This window comes from Centrocercus urophasianus, unplaced genomic scaffold, assembly GCF_019232065.1.
Source record: "Centrocercus urophasianus isolate 14NV4802_14NV808 unplaced genomic scaffold, USGS_Curo_1.0 seq_33, whole genome shotgun sequence".
NCBI classification, from domain to species: Eukaryota; Metazoa; Chordata; class Aves; order Galliformes; family Phasianidae; genus Centrocercus; species Centrocercus urophasianus.
Window position 1 is genome coordinate 6,475,127 of NW_024884900.1, and position 22,345 is coordinate 6,497,471.

At 46.8% G+C, this 22,345-nt stretch overlaps 3 protein-coding genes across 9 annotated transcripts in view; 1 reads left to right on the plus strand and 2 right to left on the minus strand.

Annotated features, from left to right (window-relative positions):
• Window positions 1–509: 509 nt before the first annotated feature.
• DERL2 (derlin 2) lies at window positions 510–4,555 on the minus strand. Its single transcript, XM_042830051.1, has 7 exons — window positions 4,439–4,555; window positions 4,086–4,151; window positions 3,779–3,852; window positions 3,260–3,353; window positions 2,549–2,744; window positions 1,908–1,998; window positions 510–1,394 (listed from the first exon to the last, which is right to left on the minus strand). Exons 1-7 carry the CDS (start codon window positions 4,529–4,531, stop codon window positions 1,289–1,291), a joined length of 720 nt encoding a protein of 239 aa, XP_042685985.1. The 5' UTR covers window positions 4,532–4,555; the 3' UTR covers window positions 510–1,288.
• A 259-nt stretch (window positions 4,556–4,814) lies between these two features.
• On the plus strand, window positions 4,815–6,423 carry MIS12 (MIS12 kinetochore complex component). The gene has a single exon (XM_042830174.1). It carries the CDS (start codon window positions 4,992–4,994, stop codon window positions 5,622–5,624), a length of 633 nt encoding a protein of 210 aa, XP_042686108.1. The 5' UTR covers window positions 4,815–4,991; the 3' UTR covers window positions 5,625–6,423.
• Window positions 6,424–7,295: 872 nt separating this feature from the next.
• CAMKK1 (calcium/calmodulin dependent protein kinase kinase 1) overlaps window positions 7,296–22,345 on the minus strand; it is an 87,545-nt gene continuing 72,495 nt past the window's right edge. For 4 of the 7 annotated variants that reach the window (XM_042830191.1, XM_042830190.1, XM_042830192.1 and 1 more), the window contains 6 exons: window positions 22,052–22,105; window positions 21,393–21,466; window positions 17,643–17,730; window positions 16,732–16,860; window positions 16,232–16,335; window positions 7,296–13,622 (listed from right to left, as the gene is read on the minus strand). In XM_042830191.1, the coding sequence (XP_042686125.1) occupies window positions 13,430–13,622; window positions 16,232–16,335; window positions 16,732–16,860; window positions 17,643–17,730; window positions 21,393–21,466; window positions 22,052–22,105 (642 nt within the window). In that variant the 3' untranslated portion in view covers window positions 7,296–13,429. The remainder of the gene's footprint in view (window positions 13,623–16,231; window positions 16,336–16,731; window positions 16,861–17,642; window positions 17,731–21,392; window positions 21,467–22,051; window positions 22,106–22,345) is intronic. The other 3 variants (XM_042830194.1, XM_042830196.1, XM_042830195.1) reach the window with 3 other exon arrangements.

Here is a 22,345-nt window from a genome sequence, read left to right on the forward strand (position 1 = left end):
ACCGTCAGCCGCTCGGCCGGAGGCGCGACGCCGCCATCTTGTGGTGCTCGCCTTCGCGCGGCGCGCTGGGAGAGGGTGAGGGCGGGCTGGGGGCGGGCTGATGCTTCACGCCCTCACGGCCCTCCTGAGCGCCGCCACGGCTCTTGAACGCGGGACGAAATGGTGGTTTTCATCAATTCCGCTATCCAGGACAGATGGAGTCCAAGTGTGGCTGAAGCAGATGAGCTGAGCTCTTGGACTTCCTTGTATTTATAAATCAACAGAGCTCCAAGGAAACCCATGGTGGCGTCCTGTTGCTGCACGGTGTTGCAGCCCACCCCCCCCAAACTTCACACAGACACACACACACACACACACACACACACACACACACACACAAACACGCTACACCCCTACCATGCTCACTGTACCACCCTTTTTCTTCACAGTTCTCAGAGACAGCTGCAGGAGAAGCTTGCTTCCCCATCCCTGCCTCCAGCCTATCATACAAAAGATTAACAAAAACAAAATCCAGAAAACATTTTATTCAACTCATTATCTGAGATATTCGAACAGTTCAACACCAGACAGACTCCTTCCTAGTGCTCCAAGGAACGTAAGGACTGCTGGAAGTGTGCCTGTGCGGGAGGCAGGCGGTGTGGCCCCATTTAGCCAACCAGAGTCACACCTGGTTGTCACAACACACAGTTTCTGGGAGAAAAACCATCACAGTGTTGTCACAGCCTGCAAGTGTGTTCACAGAGAGGCACGTTCCAAAAAGATTATGTTGAATGATGTATTTCTTACACTTCAAACAAGACTGGAGACACTACCATCTCGGACTAAAAAACATTTACCACTGAAATAGGGACTTGCACTCTTACCCATCTTGAAGCTGTTTTATCCAAGAATTAAAAAAGGAGTTAAAAAAGGCTTTTTTGTCCCCTGTAAAGTTCCCCATATAGTTTCCTGTATCAAATAACTTGAAAAAAATGCTTTAGAAATCACTTCAAACAAGTACTCATGGTCTTGTTAACTGAAGTTGACAGGAAATGGTTTCCAGTTTAAAGTTTTTTGGCTCCACTGGATGAACATTCGCATTACCAGCACAGTAAATTCCCCGGCTAAGGAAGACACTGGTAGCCTGGAAGTGTCTTGGATTAGACTGCCATTTCATAAAGTGCTTGTATTCAAAACCATAGAGCTGATGAAGAGTGTTCTTTCTGCGATGGAGAATGAGGGATTCCCCGGGACAGAACTCCAGGTTCATCTCTCCCAGTCACTGCTGGGTTTTGGCACAGCCATCTGATTAGCCTCCAAGACGCTGACCTTCTCCCCACGCAAATCCTCCCGGCCGTTCTTCTGGCAAGGGATTGTAATTAGGATCTTCTTCCGGTGTATCAAATATTGCTTTCCTGGAAAGCAGAAAGCAGTTTGTTTTCTTTCCATGAGAATACACGTTTAATAATAAAACCTAGACTGCTCCAATTCTACGCACATCCATAAACCGAGTAGGAGCAGTACTCAGTAATACCAGCAGCGACATCTGCCAAAGCTGTGAAACGAGGATGGTACTTGCTGTATTTCACTCAATAATTACTCTGTTCATACACAGCTGGATTCTTATTCCTCACACGCACTTTTGGTGCCACCAACAGGCAGAAGTTTGTAACGACTACTAAGCATTAACAAATCAAGGACTTTACAAAGCCCTCAGCCATTCCCCCCTGTAAGAAAGCTTCCACTTACACACTTGACACGATCCCCTCCCTCGTTTGGCAACACACAAGTTAGATACAGAGTACAGACATACTGCAACTCTGACTCGACTTCCCTTGCTTACTAGAAGTCACTTAGGTTGAGTTATAGAGCATTTCCCACACAAGCACTGCTTCTTTATCTGTTCCAAACCAGAAAGCAATACTTACAGCACAGATGGTGTTCTCAGAAGCCTTCCGCCACCAGGCTGGTTGGGAAAGACATCCTCTAAGAAAAAATATATATGCCCAACTGCAATGCCTAGTACATGAAGAAATATAAATGGTTATTTTCCAGTATTTCTTTACACCTCACAAATACTTAAGAATTTTTAGGGGAAAAAAAAAAAAAAACACCCACTCTTTTCTTCACAGAATATATAATGAGGTATAGAAATACAAAACCCAGTGAAACGTGTTGTCTCAGACGATGAGTGCAACTTACACTGCAAGACATTAACACAGGCAAAACAGGCTGTCATTATAAAATAATATTACAGCTTCACTTGAGTTAATAAGAACGGTATTACATTCTGTATCAATAGTGTCATACCAGTAATCAGACTGTGTATCTGTGCACATTTCAAGCAAGAAAGAGCCAAAGCCTCAGAAGCTCTTTTTGTTACAGCACAAAATATGCTAGAGTCTGGAAATCAGAAACGCCTGCTACAAATGCATTGCCTTCACATGAGACCAACTAACAGTAAGCCACAAGAGGCAATCAGCCTTTGGGGCTGTTTTTCTTGTTGTTTTTTTTTTTTCCCTCCCATGCTTCTTGTTTCATTAGCCTTGTGATTCTTACAGCTCCTTACCTAGGAGATCCACAATGATGGAGTTCCCCAAAAGCAGTGAAAAGCCCATCAGTACCCAAGGTAGGAACGGAGCTTGGAAGATGAGAAGCCCGAAGAAGTTCATACGGACGTAGGGATTCCTGCGGCTCCAGACGTACACGAGCATTATTGTGAACGCCTGGCCCAAGAAAACCAAGTTGACAAACAGGCCAAAGATCTCCAAAGGGTAGTTAAAGAAATTCACCAAATAATAGTTTGAGGTCAAGCATGAGAAGGATTTGACAGCTTGATCTATAATCCCACGTTTTCCAAGCAATTCTTCCTTCTTTCCCACGTTCAGGTAAACCACGTTTATGGTCAATCAAAGTCAACGCCTGTGGCAGGATGCAGTTTATCCAGAGCATGAATAAACACTTACAAATAAAATTCATCATGAAACCACTGAAGCAAAAGCATTTATTAGATAACCTAGGCATGATTATGCACCTGACCAGTCCCCCAATCTACTTCCATAATTCTGTCAAGCAGCAAAAAGAGTGAAAGATCAACCTAATGTCTGATAGAAGTGACAGTCCAAAGCACTGAAAGCTACTTAAAAATACTACTGCTTCTCGTGCTGCAAGAAAAATGTTCTCATCTAAGAATTAAGAGAAATGAACAGCAAATTTTGAGTTCTCTTTCACTTATCTTTTGCTTGACTACAGTATATTGGAATAAAAACAGGAAGGATACAGTCATTAAGAGTCCTCCAAAAAGGAACATAAATACAAAATCTGCCGTCCGACCTCGAAAAGAGCCTTCTTCAAGCATCCGGCAGTAACGGTATCTGAAGTCACAGGTCAGGGAAACTGGACAACAAATGAGTTTAGACAAAGATCCCATGGGAAAAGATTGCATTTATATGATTTAAGATTGTGTATCAGTTTAGTTCATTAACTGCCTCATCCTGCGTGCCTCAGCAGAGTGGCCAATTCCAGGATAGAAATATTACTAGGAATTTTCCCCTGGATTTCAGAACTGGATTTCAGCTGAAGGACCTGAGTTGTACAACAGATTCATGACAGCACAGAAATAAATGGCAGAGTGCTTGATACGTTACAGAGATCCCGTCGATGCCCAGGCCATCAGCTAACCTAGCATTACTGAACTCTTGGTAAGTTGGCACAGAGCAGAATTAAACCTGCTTGCACAAAGAGCCATTATGGAGTTCTGCTTTCCAAGGAGGGAAAAAACAAAAGTCATGAAGGATACAAAAAGATCATGTTAAATAAAAAATTAAAGCCGACTGGTCCAAAGAATAAGTAGTTGGTGATTAACCGCCATACCTGGAAATGACACAAACGCAAGGCATTTAGACGTGACAATTTATTGCTACACAGAAAAGAAAATAACAAAGTAACAGAAACCTCCCTTACAGTCAGTGAATGTAAGAGCAGGGCTCAGAGGCACTCATCTCCTCCATGTGAGGAGTTACAGCCCCCTACAGCACTGCACTTCAGGAAGACTTACGCGCTCACCAGATTACTTTAAAACCTGTCGCACATCAGGAGCCACTTACTTGAAAGTGTTTAAATATTAATTCGGGGTTGAAATACAGCTGGAAGGGTGTAATTAGTTCTAATTGCTGGAAAAGAACAGAACAACGAATCAATGCATCAAGCAGGACACAAACACAAACAAGCCACCAGCGCCGTGCTGCGCGGAGCCGAACCGCAGCAATCAGCGCGCACATCTTCAGCACAAGGCCTCGTCACGGCTCGGCCGCCCGCTGCCGTTCGCGGGTTCGGTTCCTCCCAGCCCCCCGGGGCCCTGAGGCGCTGCCCGCCCGGCGCCGCCCGTAAGGGAGGACAAGGGACGGGACCACCTCGCTGACCGAACCCCCCGCGGCCCCGACCCTGCTTCCCATCTCACCACAGCGGCGGTGGTGAGGACGCAGGCTGTGGTGTAGGCCCGCGTCACCGGCGGCACCTGCAGGTACTCCTGCCGGAAGGTCTGGTACGCCATCTTAGCGCCCCCGCGCTGCTTCCGCTTCCGGCTCCTCTTCGCGCATGCGCGCACATCTCCCGTCCCTTCGCCAATCGGCAGCCGAGCCACGCGCAGCCCGCGCAGCCATGCTGCATCCTCATTGGCCGAGCGGAGAGCGCGGCCTCTCTCCTTCTCCACAAGCTCCCCGCCCCCGTGAGCGGGAGCGCTCGGTGATTGGTCGGTGCCTCCATCCTCTCCGCCACCTTCTGGTCGCTGATTGGCTGCCGTTCTGAGGGAGTTCGAACGAAGCGGGAAGCTCGACCTGAGTAGATCGGGCCGTCTGAGGGGAGCGGGTGGGAGGTGGCGGAGCAGCTCCTTCCCGTCCCAGTTTCCGTGGTAAGAGCGCGAGGAGGTGAACCGGCTCCCCTCCGGCTCCCCGCGCACTTCCAGGCCCCGACCACCCTCCCTTCGCCGCCCCCCGGGCCGCCCTCCCGCCGCCATGTCGGTCCACCCCATGGCCTACGAGACGCAGTTCTTCGGGTTCACCCCGCAGACGTGCATGCTGCGCATCTACCTGGCGTTCCAGGATTACCTCTTCGAGATGATGGTGGTGGTGGAGAGCGTCATCCTGAAGAAACTCGAGGCGCTGCCGGACGTCCAGATCAGCCGCTTCGAGATCCGCAGGAGCACGGAGAAGTTCCTGCACTTCATGAAGGCCCGCTTCGACCAGCTCTTCAGAAAGATGGAAGAGGTGCTCCTGCAGCTGGTGCTCAGCATCCCTGACAACGTGCTGCTCCCCGAGGACAGGGTGCACCAGCAGTACCCCTACAGCCAGGAGGAGTTCTGTGCTCTGCAGGATGAGATCTCCCAGCTGCAGCAGCAGTGCAGGGCCGAGGCGGCCGCCGGGCAGGCACTGCGTGCAGAGCTGGAGGAGCAGAGAGCTGTGCAGGCCGAGCTGGAGAAGGTTGTGCAGTGGTTTGATGGGCTGGAAAACGTCTGCAGGGAGCGTGGCACCAGCAACTTCAAAGAGAGCTTGGTGTTCCTGACACAGAACTGTAAGAAGCTGCAGGATGTGCTGAGAGACGTTGAAGGGAAGAGTAAAAAAATAAAGAAACAGCAACAGTTACTGTAATGGAAAAGCCCAAAAGGCAACAGTGAACATTGGGATGGCTCGCTTCAAATGATGGGGTTTATCTTTCCAAAGCATCTCTGGTGCCTTCCCTACACAGTCCTGCCAGGATCCACACTGAATGCTGCTGGAGAGAGCTGTGTGGAGCTGTGTCACTTTGCACCAGCCTAGCAAATATGGGAATAAGGGACAGGAAAAGCCTTGGTTGTCTGGGGAAAGACAGCTCTGACAGCAGTGCTTGGGAATGAGTCCTTGGTTGGATAACCTGACACCTTCCTGGCCTTAACGTTGTTTGAACAACCTTGACATAAACAAAGCATTTCTGTAAGGTTATATGAATACAGAGAAGAGGTGGCTCGTGGTTAAGCAAGGAGTGTGCTGTGCTGCTCAGCCAGCTGACGCAGAAGCCACAGGAGGAAATCAGCAACTCAGCCACTTTCTCCTACGTCAGTTTATGTTGATTTATTTTTATTGTGCAGTGTCTTTTTTTCCTACTGACCAGTGAAGCTCATTTTATTAATGCTTATCAGACATCGCTGCCTGAATGCTGCGAGGCTGACAGGTGTGATTGAGTCATTTGAAGTCACTTAATTAAGCTTTTTTATCTGTACTTCATTCTAAACAGATTACTGTCTGTGCGCACCTCTGCACTGCTCTCAGGTTATAACTCTCCTGTACAGGCTGATTTTCTTGAAGTAGTAATTAGTAATTGGTACTTAACGAGCGTGGATGTTTGAAAAATGTTAGCCACTGCTGCAATAAAAGATGCATCAAAAGCATAAAGCAGGTTTAGCAATTCATTCTTCTAGAGCTTGTAGAGATGGGGCGTAGGAGCAGCTCAGTGAAGCAGCACCTCGGCTGTGTGCTGACGTGTGTGAGCTGCAGCACTCAGTGCCTCCTGAGAGGAAGGAAATCGCTGTCTAATGTTGGACTCTAGGAAAAAAAAAGGGGGGGGGGGGGGGAGGGGAAGTATCAGGAAATGGTCTGTTTTGGCTGAAAAACAAAATCTCTGTTCCTGAGAGGTTGCTCCTGCCGGAACAAAGAGAGCCACAGGCACAGGGATGGCCGGGTGCTGGGATGCTGCTGGCGATGGCGGCTACGTGCTCTCCCAGAAGCATTAAAATAAATGGGGCACAAAGAATGTGCATTCAGATTGCATTAGCGGTGCAACATCTGATTCAGCCGAGCAAAGAACGCCTGGTGGCTCCTGGCAGTTGCTCCTTCATTTCAGGATATCTCTGGAAATTCCTTTATGAAAGAAAAGGGCTTCTTCCTGCTCTGTTATATTCCAGGAAATTCACCTCTCGCTTCCCTGCAGAGGAAATCCTGCTGCTCGCTGCTGGTCACCCTCCTGCTGAAACACGTTATTATTATTCCCTCATGCCACCTTAATTTGTAATAATTACTACTTGGAACAGCGTTAGAGTAGAAGTCAGCTCTGAATAAACATTATAATAGGCATGAAATTCTAATTTGCTGCTGGAGAAATCCGTTTGGAAACAGAATCCATTTAAAGGAAAATGAGGGGGAGCGGCTTTCAAGCCCTGCACCACCGCATTACCGCCAGCTACGTCCCCATCCACAGCCTTCAGAGGCAGTGAGGAAACCCTTGGAGCGGAGGCACGGCCGTCCCCCGGCACAGGGACTGCGTCAGGAGCCACATTCACACCACGCTTCATTTCTGTGGACTTTATTGTCATTTTCTTTTTGGTTCTAGAGTACAAAAGCATGCAAAAAATAGCCTCTCTATTCATGGTACATATTTACAGAGTAACGGCCACGTGCCATTACTGTACTGAGTGCACATACATCATGCTGGAGTCAGAGCACACACTGTCATACTTCACACCGAGCAGAACAAGAGACTTAAACACTAACAACAGGTGGAAATCAGGTAACAGCAGCAAGGTTACGGCACGCAGGATGAGAATTATATCCTGAAAAGTCATAGCTTTTCTTTTTTTTCTTGAGCTGATGGTTTTTCAGAGCACCCAGCGTGCTGCTCAGCATGTGGCCTACAGGGCCAGCAAAGAAATCCCTTTCACTGCTTTGCTCAGCCCTGGTAAGGGGGAGAATTTGAGAACCCAAACTAAGTTACACCTACACATCAGGTTTTGATGCCTCCTGTCCCCAGAGCCCAGACAACAGTGTGCTCCTGCTCTTGGCAGGGCTCCACAGCTCTGCAGCCCTCTGTCCTCTGCACATCCCTCCCTCGTTCAGACACAACCCGCAGGCAGAGCTTTCCCTCTCCCAGGCCAGGTCCATCTCACTGCAGAACAGCAGCACAAGCAGGCAGCAACGTGACTGTGAGAACAGTGAAGGAACATCCGATTCCTGGAGCTGCACCACTGGAAATCACTGTGCAAGAGCAGGGACAGCACACACACACACGGCTGGCTGAGGCAGCTTCTTAAGTGCTGTGAGTTGTTATCTACGTAGATCTGCTGTGACGTGTCATTAAATAGCTGCAAAGCTCATCTATTTGCAAGTGTGGCATTCACAGCAATGTTTTCCTGCCAATATGTCAGGCACACACTGTAGCATTCCTTCATACCAGCCAGGAGATATTAAATGAGGATTTTTACTTAGCACAGCATGCTCAGGTAGCCAAGAAGGCCAACAGCATCCTGGCGTGTATCAGCACAGAGCTGCCAGCAGGAGGAACGGCCGCAGGTTACACCAGGGGAGATTCAGGTTGGACAGCAGGAATAATTTCTCTCTGGAATGGGCTGTGCAGGGAGGTGGGGAGGCACCGCCCCTGGAGGTGTTCAAGAAACATTTAGCTGTGCTACCGAGGGACGCGGTTTGGTGGGGAATATTGGTGGTAGGTGAACGGGATGACCTTGGAGATCTTTCCCAACCTCAGTGATCCTGTCCTGTGATTGACTGCCCCCCAAACTGCAGAGCTGCAGCTGTTAACGGAGCGAGAGGAACAAACGACCCCCTGGAGATCAGAGAGATGCTCCAAATGAGAAACTGCCATCAAAGCTTCCCGTGCTGGGCCCATCCCCAAGCTTAAAGGCTGACCAGAGCAGCCTGCCGTCAGGAGGAGCCCTCTGCACAGCACAGCCGTCAGGCACCCGTTAGCAGAGCAGCACCGCCAGCAGGGTTCGGGCAGAGGAAACACTAAAGCATCCACGAGTGCCCACAGCACCCACTCACTGCCAGCAGCCCTGCCACCCCAAATCCCATCCCGTGCTCACAGCGAGGACACAGGCAAATATTTGGACATCCAGCTAACGACTTTCTAGAGTGAACAAAAGGGCTGCCTTGCCAGGGGCGTTTGTCACGAGCAGATTCTCTCTTGAATCCTTTACTTCACAGTACGAGCAGCAATGCTCCTAGCTGCCCTGACACACGTAAAAACGAGCAAGAGTTTCACTGCAGCTCAGTGAACGAAGCATTCCTGCAGAAGTCACACAGAGCTCCTGGATCAACTCCAGCAGTGCTTGCTGCTTGTGCTGCTCCCACATTTTGACATGTGCAGTTTCTGGAGATAGAAGGGCAAACCCACAAAGCTGGCAGGTTGGCTAGAGAAACAAGGTCTGACAAAAGCTCAGCTCTGTGATACTTTCTGTTCCCTGGACCTGCAGAAACAGCTCCAGAAGGATTTCTCTTGCCAAAAAAGGCAATTTTCCAAAGCAGACTTTGGGATAATCACAACAAATACCCACTCTCCTCAATTCTCCAAAACTACAGCAGTGCTCTAGTTACCAGTTACTAGAGATAAAGCTGTAATTATTTGCTTGGTCTCATTAGTTGAGCAGCTTCCCAGCCACCTCACCCCCATTAATTCCCCCAGCTGCACATTTTTAGAGTAACCCAACAACCACCTGCGTTAGCAAACTTCTCCCCCCTACCATCTGTTAAAAAGCACAATAAATAAAACCTCATTTGTGGCCTTACAGCTCTGTGAGCACCACCCAAGCGTTGCTCAGACCTCAGCAGACCCAAGCTGACAAGGATTACAGCTGCTCTCTTCTCCCACTCTCCTTATCCCCCTGCCTTTGTGGCCAGCCTTAGGGACTTCTTTCTGCCCACTGCTGCTGCCTTTCCCCTGAGGCTGCTCAGCAGGACCCAATGATGGTGCCCTCACGCTCTGACCCACTGAAGACTCATTTGCCCCAAACGTGGCCAGCTGTGTGCAGACATTCCATGCACAACCACCCCCCCTGTGCAGTTTGTCCCAACACGTCCTTCTGCGTTCGCAGAGCCCCAGCGTGCTCTCAGACTCGCTAAGGTTCCACCTTGGTTTTCCTTCCCTATTGCAGCGTTTAAATCTTCATCATGAGTCAACATGGCTCTGGCACACGTTCAAGTGCTCCACTGCGCAGGGATGGATCACAGTGCTAGGCTGAAGCACAGTCACAGCCCTCGGGGGATGCTGAGTGCACTGCAGGTGCATGCAGAGGGACAAATGCAGGCTTGCTAGAACACCTGCGTGCAAGTGATGCAGAATACAGCCCCAGAGCGGTTAACATTTACAGGATATAATCCTGCTCCCTGATTTAAAAATGGAAGGTCTCCTTGACAAAATACCTTAACTCCAAGAATACACCCCAAGCCACGAGCCTTGGCCAGTATTTACAGGCAGGACGCGGGGCACAGCCCAGGCTGCAGACTGCCTCTGGGTTCCCACCAGCACTGCGAGGCAGCTGGAGACGAGCAGAGGGGAGGGTGAAGAGGTGGCAGGCAGGGGCTGGCAAGCAGAAGGCACTGGAAGCAAAGCCAAGCTACAAAATCGTTAGGAACCAAACTAATCTACAGTGAACAGAATGGGAAAATTAGTATACCAGTTGCTATTAATCATCCTTGTATGCATATCCCCTGGCACAAAAGAATCAGAGGGACTCAAGCCCCAAGCCCTCATGGTTAACCTAAAAAAGTCAGTAAGGAACCAAATTGAATCGTGTCCTTTAAGTACAAGAATTCAGTCTGTCGACCTTCTGGAGGCATGCTTAGACCCCCGACAGCTCAAAGGAAAACACCGGCGTGCACTGTGATGGATTGATGTCACTGGCTTTTACTCTCGGCGTGCAAGAGCGAAATTCCTGATTACACACAGCCTGTGCAGGCAGCAGCCGATGAAAGGAGTGCATCTGCTCCTCGAGTGCAGATTCTCACCTGTTGCCAAACGTAGAGATGAAGCTTCTAATCCCAAGTTTGGAAGCAATCTATGGATTGCCATCAGCAGCATCAGCACGTGCATAAAATTACAGTCTTAAAATTAAAAACTATGGTCTTAAGCAACAACAGATCAAGTTTTCATTTTTATCCCATTTGTGTTCTGTAACCTTCCTTAGCTTTAAACCCCTTCCATAATGTTTCCCATCCTCAAGAGCTCTCCCATTTTGGGTCATTTACCAGGAAATCGGAGTTGAAAAGCATCAGGCACACATTTTAAAGGAGCTAAGAGATGTGTGTGAAAGGACATCACCCTTAAATGGGATAAATGCCAAACCTGTCACTTCTTTTTACACTTCACAACGACACCCATGTGCACAGGACTGGGAGCAGGTGATGGAATGAAATCACAGCTCCTTGGGAAGAGTTCATCAGCAGATGTCTCCTGTGCACTAAGCCTTCACGTGTAACAGTGTGTCCTGGTGGTTCAGCCCTGTGGCATCCAAAGGCTCATTGCACATACAGGAAATATCATGTAGTTGTTATAGTTTACAACACTGCCATGAACAAAGCTATCAATGCTGGCAGGGTTTACATTAAGGGTCAAGAGGAGGAGGGAAAAAAAGGCATAGAGAGTGACAGTGTAAACACCAAAAGGAAGATCTCAGCCTTCTGTAACTGCTATCCATAGACATGTTATCACCAACTGAACAGGACTGTGTCCTGGTACACAGAATGCTTTATGAGTGCAGTAAGAGTTGCTCTCTGATAGAAGACCTCGCTTTGATGTCGGGTTTTTTTTCCTGATCTTTGAAACAGAGGATGAAAAAAAAAAAGCAAGAAAAAGGTCTCCAGGGTGAACGACCCACGAGACAACGTTTGGTTTGTTGCATTGCAAAGAAAAACATTCATTGGTCAAGACACCCAACTACAAAGCTCACACGTGAAGCACAAGTGGAGAGCAAGGCACACACAGGAGCACACGGACACCTCGCATGAGGAACACAGCTGCCCAAGAGGCCAAGCCAGCCCTCTGCCAGCTGAGGCTCGCTCGTTTCTTTATTGCTGCTCTTTTCCTCCTTTTCAGTTTGCTAGGTTGGTCCGTTTTGCTTTTTGCTTTGCAGGCCCTGGACTTTGCGATGTGAGCAGATGTGTGCCAAACACCACGATGGGTACAGCAGCAGCAGCACGTGAGCAACCAGCCTGCAACAGCCACGTGGCTTCAGGATGTAGCTTCATCTTCACACACATCAGGCAGCTCTGAGTCCCTGCCTCCTTCTCTGCTCCCTTGTTTTCTACATGAACAGCACAGAAACAGAGAGATTAGAGGTAAGTATGCAAAAAAAAAAAAAAAAAAAAAAAAAAAAATCAAGCAAGCTGTGTTTTTTCCAACAGGCAACCTGGGTCAATAGTGTTAAACAGTAAGAGGGAATAGCAACAAACCAGCCTGCTGTGCTGGTACCATGTAGACAGACTAGGGATATCCCAGCTCAGTGCGCTGCAGTGCTATGTGACTTTGCAGTTTTACACTTCCCTGGATAGCCCTGCGACATTTTTCAGTGCTTTTTCACTCTGCTTCACCCTCCAAAATAAAAACAAACAAAGAAATCATCAAAATTCTGCATCTGTGACAAACCCGACCCTGAACTCTGAGCATGGACTGTTTACAAGGAGTCCAAAAGCAGCCCCTTCTTCACTGCTTATCGTCCCCCTCCTTAAACACTGCACCACCCTGAGCTCCCTGCTCAGCACAGTATGGCTCCCTGCCTGTCCTGCACCCAATGCTCACTGCCACCCCAAGCAGCTTTTGCCTTAGGAGGGGTGCAGCACAAAGGAAGCTGACACGATGTCCGCACAGTGCTATGAATGTTCACTAAACTCAGTCTGTATGCATAGCAGCAGAGATCGAGGAGTTCATGCTCTGCATGGGAGCCAGGGCTCATGTGTGAGGCCTGAGGCTGAACGTGAGTCTCCACTAAATGTCTCTTTTGAGGAAGTAAGACTATTCCTGCTGCATTCTTAAACCATGTGTAAGTAAAGCCCAAACTGTACTATTATCCAGATTGCACTGCTGCTAACCAGAGCAACCACAAAAATATCACAGCCTCTTAGTATTTATATGGGCTTGTGTGTCCATCAAGAGCACACAGCACCTGCAGCCTAAACATCTGCGGTACAGAACAGCAAAGGAGTGGGAAAACCTGCAGGGAGCTGAATGAGAGCATGCTCACTCCTGGGAAATGCTTCACACCTTCCCAGCGCCCACTGAGTCAACTGTTAAACACCAAAGTTCTGCCCTCATTTGGGCTGCTGATGTCCTATTCCTCTCTTCCAAGAACACAGGCAAGCTGTGAGGGAGAAGAGATGCAGGGAAGTTTGGATTTCTGCTTGTTTACAGAAAACCATAAGCAAAAGAGGGCCCCTTCCATCACTTGGAAGTGGTTTTCTATGAACCGCAAGCACCGCTGCTGACCCGAGGGAGGCTGTGTGTGAACCTTAGGTTAACTGAGGACTGTGGACTTCCTTCTGGGCCTGACCAGCTCCTCAGGACATTTTAGGTTCCTCTAGCTGGAGGCTGCTTCTTCAAGCCATGTCAGATGCAAAGGACCACAGCTGTGCTGTGCCTTCACTTCTGAAACAAGTCTTGAATGAAAAAAGACCATGCCTCACGAGCAAGGCTTCTTTCATCCCTTCCTCTCAGAAGGAAACACAAAAGAATGATGAATAGTAGCAATGGAAAAGTATATATAAACATTAGTGTCACACATACAGAGAATTACTGCAGTAAAATTGCTCCTATAGGAAGGGAGGATGGAGCAGAATGCTGTCACTACTGCACAAGTCACACAGGCTGAGGGGGGAGAATTTCTACAGCACCTGGGGGAAATATAAACACCAAATTACCTTAAAGATGGATGCAAATATATAGATGTGTTTAAGAGGAATCTGTCCCTGAGAGCAAAATAATGAGACAAAGGAAAAAAGTGATCATGAAGACAGTGACAGCAGGCAAACAAGCTTGTATTTCTGCACCTAACAAGCCTAGCAAGCAGAATGAAATGGTGGACAGAGCATCAGTTAAGTCTACTTGCAGCCCAAAGGAGAGATGAGGATGAGCACTGCTAGCACTGACACAAACCCACTTCAGCTCCTACCTCTGCCAAAAACCCCTGGCTGCTTCCAGCACACTGCTGACAGCCATAAGCACTTACCTGGGCCTCTCTGTTTGGCATTCTGAGGGTCCCGCCACGGTCACAGCGTTAGCAGCATGTACCATGGGTGATGCACTGATAGCTCAGCGCAGGCAGAGGCATGTGAGCACGGGGTCTGTCACTACAGAATCCTCCTGATGGTGAGTCTTTGACAGAAGAAAATCCCACGCCACATTTGGTGATTTAGTCAGATTGTGAGAACAGCTACCTGCACCGTGGGACACAGCTCTTCCACGAGACAAACAACTCTCTTCAGAATGAGAATTAATGTGGCTATTGGTTGGGTTTGGCTCTGTTCTGACAGAATCTACGCTACCTATCCGAAATCTTCCTGACTGAAGAAACTGATGCTGAACACCAGCAGAGACCAAGGCAGTATTTTAAGTAGAAATGCCAGGCAAATGTAAACCCAGTCTGTAAGTGTTACCTTGTTAAAGATGATGCTGAAAACATAGCTGGCCTTAGCGATCTCTGCAGTGTATTTTTGAGCAGCCCCATAGCAGCAAGCCCCAGGACTTTCTCAGCACAAGGCCCTCATAGAGCAGGTACCTCTGTGCCACTTTGGGAGAAGCTATTCCTGGTGTGAGACTTGGCTCAGCTGTCAGCCACATTTCCCTCCTGGCTTGCTCAGTTCCACCCTACATGCACAGAAAGGCCCTAAGGACAGTGACAGCTCTCTCAGAGTAGGGCAGGCTTCCTAAATAGAGACTGATTCCCCATACAGCCACGTGTCATCAATAGCAGTAGCAGCCATAATGGGAAAGTAAATTGGGTCTGTCAAAACACAGCAATTAACTTGATAGGTAGTAGTTGCAATAAATGAGCATAATAAAATGTAGTGAAACCAGTGCTGACTCAATTAGGAGAAATCTAGAGCAAGCAGAAGAAATATGGCAAATACGAACAGAAACCCAGAACTTAGCTTTGAACAATGAACAGCTGGCTTAAAAAAAAAAAAGCCTCTGTATATATACTGCAACTGGAAAAATTAAGTAGTGATCAGTGTGTCTTTGCATACTGATCTATACAATACTATACTATACTATACTATACTATACTATACTATATATATATACTATAAAACAACAAGGCTGAACCTGGCCGTGGTCTGCAGGACCTGCAAGGCTTGATGAACCACTGCAACTTCTGGGGGGTTCTGTACGAAAGGCAGAGCCAGAGGTGACTGCCTGCCTCTTGTCTGGGCTGCCAGGACACTCAGCCCCAGTGCCCCAAGGGGTTGAAGTGGCAGACAGCAGCTCTCACACACAGCTTGTAGGTGTGCATGGGACAGGCAGGCGTTGCAAAAGAGTTTTTTCATTTTAATTCCCCTCTGACTCCCTGGTGAATGTGCCTGCCATTCCAACAGCTGCCTTTTTAACTTTTCTGTGCTATTAAGCAAAGTAATACACAGAAGTGTGGAGAGGACTGAGTCTTCCAGGTCTAAGCAGAGCTAAAGTAGCCTTTCCCCCTGCCAATACTAACTTAAAAATTCCTTCAGATCACTAATGCCTTACTGGCATCCTCTAAAGAAACAAAAGCTACTGCAAACACAAAAGACCTCCTCATATTACAAAGACTTCTGCCCATACAATTTCTGCACATAACGTTTCCAAAACCAGAGCCTAGCTTGCTGTTTACACGTAATAAGGAGACCAGGAAGAAATCAGGGAAAATTCAGCTAAAAGATTAACTGTTTCCTCCTCTGAATTCCAAAGAGTGAGCCATTCAGCTGGCTCCTTTTTCTTCTCAAGTGAAAAAGTCATGTCCAAGTGTTCTCTGCTCTCTGCCTATACAACTTCATGGTGCCTGCCAGTTCAGACACCCAGACTTGGACACCAGACAAACCACATCATTTCATTTCTAGCTTATAAAACTCAAAAGCTGTTCATCTGATACCTTTTTATTATCCAGGAAAAGGAAAGAAGATTAAAGCACCCAATAGATACCCTTATTTTTGTCCACCTATCTCAAGTGGATCTTTGATCACAGCATACTAACTAACAGCTTAAAAACCAGGCCAAGCTTAGTACCTTAAGTGTGTTTAGGCCAAAACCACCTCAGAGAAATAATTCCATCTATAAGGAGCCTTCAAGCTTGTTTTACTGCATTGTATTTTAACCCTGGAAGACTTGAAGCAGAATTCAGCCTCAATATTTTAGGCAAAAGCGAGTTTTGTCCTTAAATGATAGGGAAAATATTTGTAAATGGCTTCCCTTGTCTCTCCTGTGCACTTTTACACTGCACACAGAGCCAGGCAAGGCTGCATATACATACATCAGCAGGTTCCCTGGAGCAGACATGGACCTCTCCTCCCGCCTGGTCTGAACTTCAAATGGATTTCCAAAGGAGCGTTTTCTTAGCATGGCCTTCACTAGGATCTTTGAGGAAGAAAAACAGACTGCTGAGAACATCCCCCTGAAGTTAGTTGAAAGGAGTCAAACAACAGCTTCTTTAATAATTCAGCAGACACTTAACAGCATTACATCTAGAGCACGTACCAGAAAAACCCATGAAACAGCCACTTCCAAGCAGTCTCAGCATCATTTGCTTAGGCAGTGAGCTCAGATTCCTGGACACAGACCATTGCTGGCAAGAGTCAAAGCACATCTTTTGTGCAGCTGACTGCTGCCTATTGCTCATAAGTAAGAAGGCAGCCCCAGAGCTCTCCTGGGCCAGGAGCACACATGTACCCTCTAAACCTCCTTTACCAGTTGAGAGCTTCAAAGTGTCATGCTCTTGGCTCATTCAAATGAACTGCTCTGGTTTATACATACCACAGCAGGCAAACTTGGGATGGTCTTCACTGAGTTCTTCACTTCCTCCTCTGTAACCTCCACCACAGTACAGTGCTCCTCTTCCAGGGGCAGAGGCTCCTCACCACCCTTGGTTAGCCATGGATGTACCTACATGGGGAGGAACACAGACTGCTCAAAGTCTGCCACTCAAAATCAATGAATGCACCTCCAAAGCACTTCCCACTACCACTGGCTGTGGCTTCCTGGGCATGGAGGGAAGGGATGTCACCTTTCTTCTCAAAGTTCAACTTTCCTATCATCAGCTTTAGCAGAAAATGTGTTGGTGTTGGCCTGAAACAAAGCAGAGAATAGTAGTGTGCCCTCTAAGGGATGCTAATGGGTCCCTGAGAAATACTGCTGATTCAAGGCTTCAGTGAGAGGTGAAAGGAGGACAGAAAGCACGTGCTAAAACAGAATGAAAGCAAACTCTGCAAAGCACTGTGCTCTGTCAGGACTATTTGTTCTCTGTGTTAATAGGCATCCCCCAAGTAATACTGATAGAAGCAAATGTGATGCCTTGAGACCATCGCCACACAAGTACTAGACAAGGAAGGCATTGCCAGCCCCTGTAACACAGGTCTAGCATTCACAATATGGCCTCTGCAGCTCACAGTTCCCACGACAATGTTGATTCTACTGGGGATTCACTGAATCAGCCAGATTTTGAGTAATTTTAATTTAAATAAGTAAACAAGAGAGCTTTTGTCAATATTCCCCAAGCAAGCAGCAGCAATAGAACAGTGCAAAATGAGCACTCTCCCTTTCTGTGTCAGTTTGCCAGAAAAAGCTCACAAAACAAATATTGGGAACAGCTCTGCCCCATTAGGAGGTATCAAAGGAACAAAAAAATCAGTTGAGACAAAAGACTGCAATATCAATGCTCAATTTACCTTAATTTCAGGGACTGTTATCCTTGTTTCTGGATTTTTATCAAGCATGCGTAAGATCAGCTCCTTGAGCTCATCACTTATCTGTAATCTGAGTAAAGAAAACAGCAGCATACAGTTAACAAGAGAACTGCCAGTGCCCCAGGCACGCATAGCCCCTCCTGCAGTTACTTGTTAGAAAAGCTGCTCGAAAGGCATTTTCTCTGCAAACCAGCTAGAAAAAGGAAGATTTAGTTTTCTTGGTTCCTTCTCAGACATGATGGTCACTGCTAAAATATTTAGTTACACTCTTCTGCCAACTAACACAGCTATGCATTTCTTACCTGTACAGCTCAGTCCCAGGATAATGAAAGGAGGAAAGGAACAGATGTGACTAAGAGATGGAAATATATCTGACTTCTCAGCACTGTTTCTAAGACTAAATGATAAGACTGCCTGAACCCAGAAGCCACTCTGTTCTCATTAAGCCCTCGGTCCTGCTGGCCCTCCCATCTCTAGTCTGAAGACTTCAATGACTTCTGTTGCTAATGATGTAAGCCATATCTTTAAAAACACACTTGATCTGTACGATCAGAAAGTGCTACTGAAATAAAATGCCTCATATGACACAACTGCTTTAGGTTCTTGAAAACCTGTATCACAAATGCCTTTCAATGAAGTGTGTATGTGCATGGGGATGGATTTGGCAACATAAAATGTCACTTGACAGCTGGATTTCAGTGCTAACATCAGATTCAAAACACTGATGAGAACCAGGTACTGTGCCCACCTCCTCTGCACCCTCCCCAAGAAGAGGAAGGAATAAACTATCATAAAACTGCATGAAGATCAAATCATAATAAGGGATATTTTAGTCTGATGAAATCATAGCTGCTGTTCAATAATTTATGAGTACTTTACGTGCATTTGGGTTATGGGATCTTTCGCAAACAACCACAAGAAAACACAGTGGGAAGGGACAGAAGGTGAGAGCGATTTAGAGCGAACATCAAGTATCTACAGTGAACAGGCAATACAGCCCAGACATGGGGAATGGCAGGAGGAGTTCTCAGAGACTTCCCACATCCAAGGCTGCAGTCCAGGTGATGTTTTAGGTGGGACTGGGAAGAACTGTGCTGTTCTTAAGATGAGGTCCAGGCACAGAGGAGCAGCTATGGAGAGTGAAAGAGCATTTAGCAGGTCAAAATAAACAGACTCCTGAAGGAGGACCACTCTGAGACAGAAGTGCAGTGGTGTTTGTAAAATATTTAACATCAGATCTGTGCCAAACTAGCAACACGTTAACTTAAAATACAAGATATAGATTAAATAATCACCTAACATTTCTGGCACCACACTGATTTCTACACAACAGGATGAATGCTATAAGGAAAAGCCCTGCAAATAAGACTGCAAAGCTCCTAGTGGGTTATAACTAGGTAACTGACTGCCTTACCCTGCCTCTGTTTTCCCTTCTCTCTATTCTGTCAGGGTTCATCTTGTAGCCCATGTCATTTTTCATTTGAAAAGTCTGTGCCATCTGCAATTTCTCATAGTCACAGCACTGTAACAGCTTTCAGGAAAACACCAAGCACCACAGAGTTCAGCACCCATTTGATGCTGAGGGATTTGTCAATCCCATACATCGCTTTACAGGGCGCCTGCAGGCAGCAAGGTCAGGGGATATCGTCCTCAAATTCAGCTCTTTACCAGGAAGAGCTACGCAGAGCTTCTGGCTCTCCTAGCACGTGCCTGACCAGAAACTCCTCCAGTGTGCTTTTTAGCCACGCCAGGATCACCAGGGTGCAAGCTGCAGCTAACCTCGTTCATCTCATGTCACACCAAGGACTGAACGACATGAACGAGAACACTGGAGTGATAAATATTTACCCTAGCATCTCTAAGGGAAGGGAAGGAACGGCATGGGTACAGTCTGCTTCATCAAAGGTTGTCAGGGAACAAGCAATGAATTTCCATGTCTGCACAAAGGAATGCGTCTTTTGTAGCCATGGTGAAATAAATTGAAACCAAAATATTCCTAACTGTAACGAGGTGCTAATTCCGTGGGAGGTCAGCGTGGACTCAGCCCAGTGAATTCCAGCTTCACGTACGTCTTTGTTACTGATTTCATCTCATGGATAGATGTGGTTTAGACAGATGTCAACACCCAGCAGCTCTACTTATCCAACAGACTACTGAGGGGTACAGCTTTTTCTTAGATCGAGAGACCAGGTGACTGAGAAGTCCAAATAAACTGCAGAGCTGCATTACTGCTGGAGGAAATGTCTGAATGAAGAAAATGTTCTTAGCACAACCCAGTTAGCCCGTTAAATGTTAATAACTTACTGCAGAGACAGATGGGAACAGTCACTTGTAAGCTGACTGCTAACCCAAATATATGATGGCTGAGAGGACAGGCATTCTGCCAGAACCTAAGCAAGCAGAGAGACTAGAAAGGAGACTAGAGAGAAACAAACTATTTATTTTTATTTGTTGCTGCAGTGCTGTTACAGACCAAGTCCTGCATCTGCTACAGAACAATAGGTGGAAACACAGCAATGTAGCGTGAATGGCCAGCCTTTGTGCTCTCAGTGCCTGACGCCCTGTTATGTGCCAAATCTCACCAACCATCAGAACTAACCCAAACCACTGACCAGGGCCACTGGGGCCTGTGTTTGACACCAAACAAGTGCTTAGGTCTTTAGGAGCAGAGATGTGCCCCACACAGTCCTCAGTGTGGCTCCATCAGCCCAAGTAGAGATTGCTTCATCTGAGCTATCTGCAGCGGCTGTGCTTCACAGTCAGTGGAGAGGTAATTAATACAGCCAGTGGAGTCTGGGTTATGAGTCATCCTATCTAAAGCAGATGTCTAAAATAGGACATTCTAAGTACCCATTTCTCTTTGCAGACTCAAAAGGAAGCCTGGGATTGCTGAAGCAGTGGCCCAGCCCCTCACTGTGAACGTCTAAAAATTCAGTGAGTGTATCACAGATAATGTAACAGTGGATATTTGTACATTATCTGGGGTTGTCTGGCAATATCTCTCCCTTCCTCTCTAATAACAGATGTACTTTACATTAGATTTTTAATTTCCTCATCCTTGTTTTGAATCAAGTAATTTTATTTCTAAAAAAATCATGCTTTTTGTAAGTAGGAACAAGAAGAGAGACTCCAAAAGAGTGGCATATAAGCCCAAGTTTGCCAGCACACAAGACAAATCCACATCTTCTTAGATTGCATTGGATTGGTTTGGGACTCTGCAAGCTGTGGGACAAGTATCCTTCAGGAGACACTTCCCAGCTCCAAGGTAGATCTGTGTAAGCTGTGGGTGTTTACTCAGACCAAGTCCAAGGTCTGAGTATTATCATAATTAACAAATTACTATAGAAAGCCAACATACTGAATCTTTCCAGTTATTAGCCAGACAGCAGAAGTACAAAATTTCAATGAATCCCAGCTTCCAGCATCTTCACTCAAGTCAGCTGAGGCAGAACTCAGTGGACCCATAATTAAATCCCCCTACTTCCACCAAAAGTCTCAAGAGCAATTCTCCTTAGTTTTCATCTGCAATGTACAAACATAAGCAGCAAAGGCAGCTGCAATGCTTTTACAGCAATGCTGGCACAACACTCATATGAAGGACCCAGGAGAATGCAAAGAACCTCACCTGCTTCTGTCCATCCCTCAGTGGTGATCCACCAGCATTTATACTGCACAGCAAGCAATGCCAAAGACTGATCTTTACATTACAGTAGCTGAGTAAAGTTTACTTACTCTTCTGGGAACTCCACAGGCTTGCTCTTGATCTTGTTATGAAGACCCAGAATATATTCATCTATAAAAGGACACTGTAAAACAAACAAAGATTTCCCAGTTGTCAAAGATCTTGGCACCGCTTTGGTGTTTGCCATTCATTCAATAGAAGTGAACTTCCTGTGTGCACTGTCTGGATTTTATGTGGAAATGGAAGTAAAATCTCCTCCACGAAATAAAGCCATTTCTTTAAGATAAGTAAATATATAAAGAAGAAAAGCAGAGGGACCAAACAAATACAGAACGTGACTGGGGCAGCCCTCTCAATCCAGCCTACCACGCGACCATTTTCCTTTTCTCTGCTACATTTTTCTATCTGGAGCACAGAAATACTGATACTGATACTGACTGACCTGCTTCATTGCTTGAAGACCTGTGTCTTGAAGCTTGAAGCATAATTTAGAGTCAGGTATTATTATTTAAACACCTGTTTTTCCATTCTGAGTACAGGGGTCAGCTCTTGAAGTCCCTTCTCATCTGCAGGGTGATTTGGGAAAACAGAAGCGTGTGGAAAGTAGACCTCTGCTTCTAACATTTGCCTTTATTTGGAAAGGAATGAGCAAAAAGACAGGCAGGCAGACACCCTCATACAGGGCTCCAGCATCTGAAAGCCAGCTTACCTTCCCATAAACAAAGCAGTACAGGGTAATTCCCATGGCCCATACATCAAGTGCCTGAAAGAAAGCAAGTGCAGGCAGTAAATTAGATGCAACACAGAGGATAGAAATGAGCTGGATTTTCCCACTGACTCACAGAACTACTTGCACACATTTAACATTTTACGTTTAATTTTATTGCACAGAGTGTCTCTGAAGTTGGGCTCCCAAAGGCATTTATGGCCTTTGTGGGGAAAGAGAACTGTGCTGGCTCAGACATCACCACACTTGTCTTTGCTGTGAAGGGCACTGACCAGT

What these genes read in the sequence shown, in the direction of transcription:
- DERL2 (XM_042830051.1), bottom strand. Translation starts at nt 4,531, where the DNA reads ATGGCGTACCAGACCTTCCGGCAGGAGTACCTGCAGGTGCCGCCGGTG. An exon ending in TAATATTTAAACACTTTCAA is followed by an intron (nt 3,853 to 4,085) that starts GTAAGTGGCTCC and finishes TGTCATTTCCAG; the next exon opens with GTATGGCGGTTAATCACCAA. An exon ending in TTGGAGGACTCTTAATGACT is followed by an intron (nt 2,745 to 3,259) that starts GTATCCTTCCTG and finishes TACCCTTTGGAG; the next exon opens with ATCTTTGGCCTGTTTGTCAA.
- MIS12 (XM_042830174.1), top strand. Translation starts at nt 4,992, where the DNA reads ATGTCGGTCCACCCCATGGCCTACGAGACGCAGTTCTTCGGGTTCACC.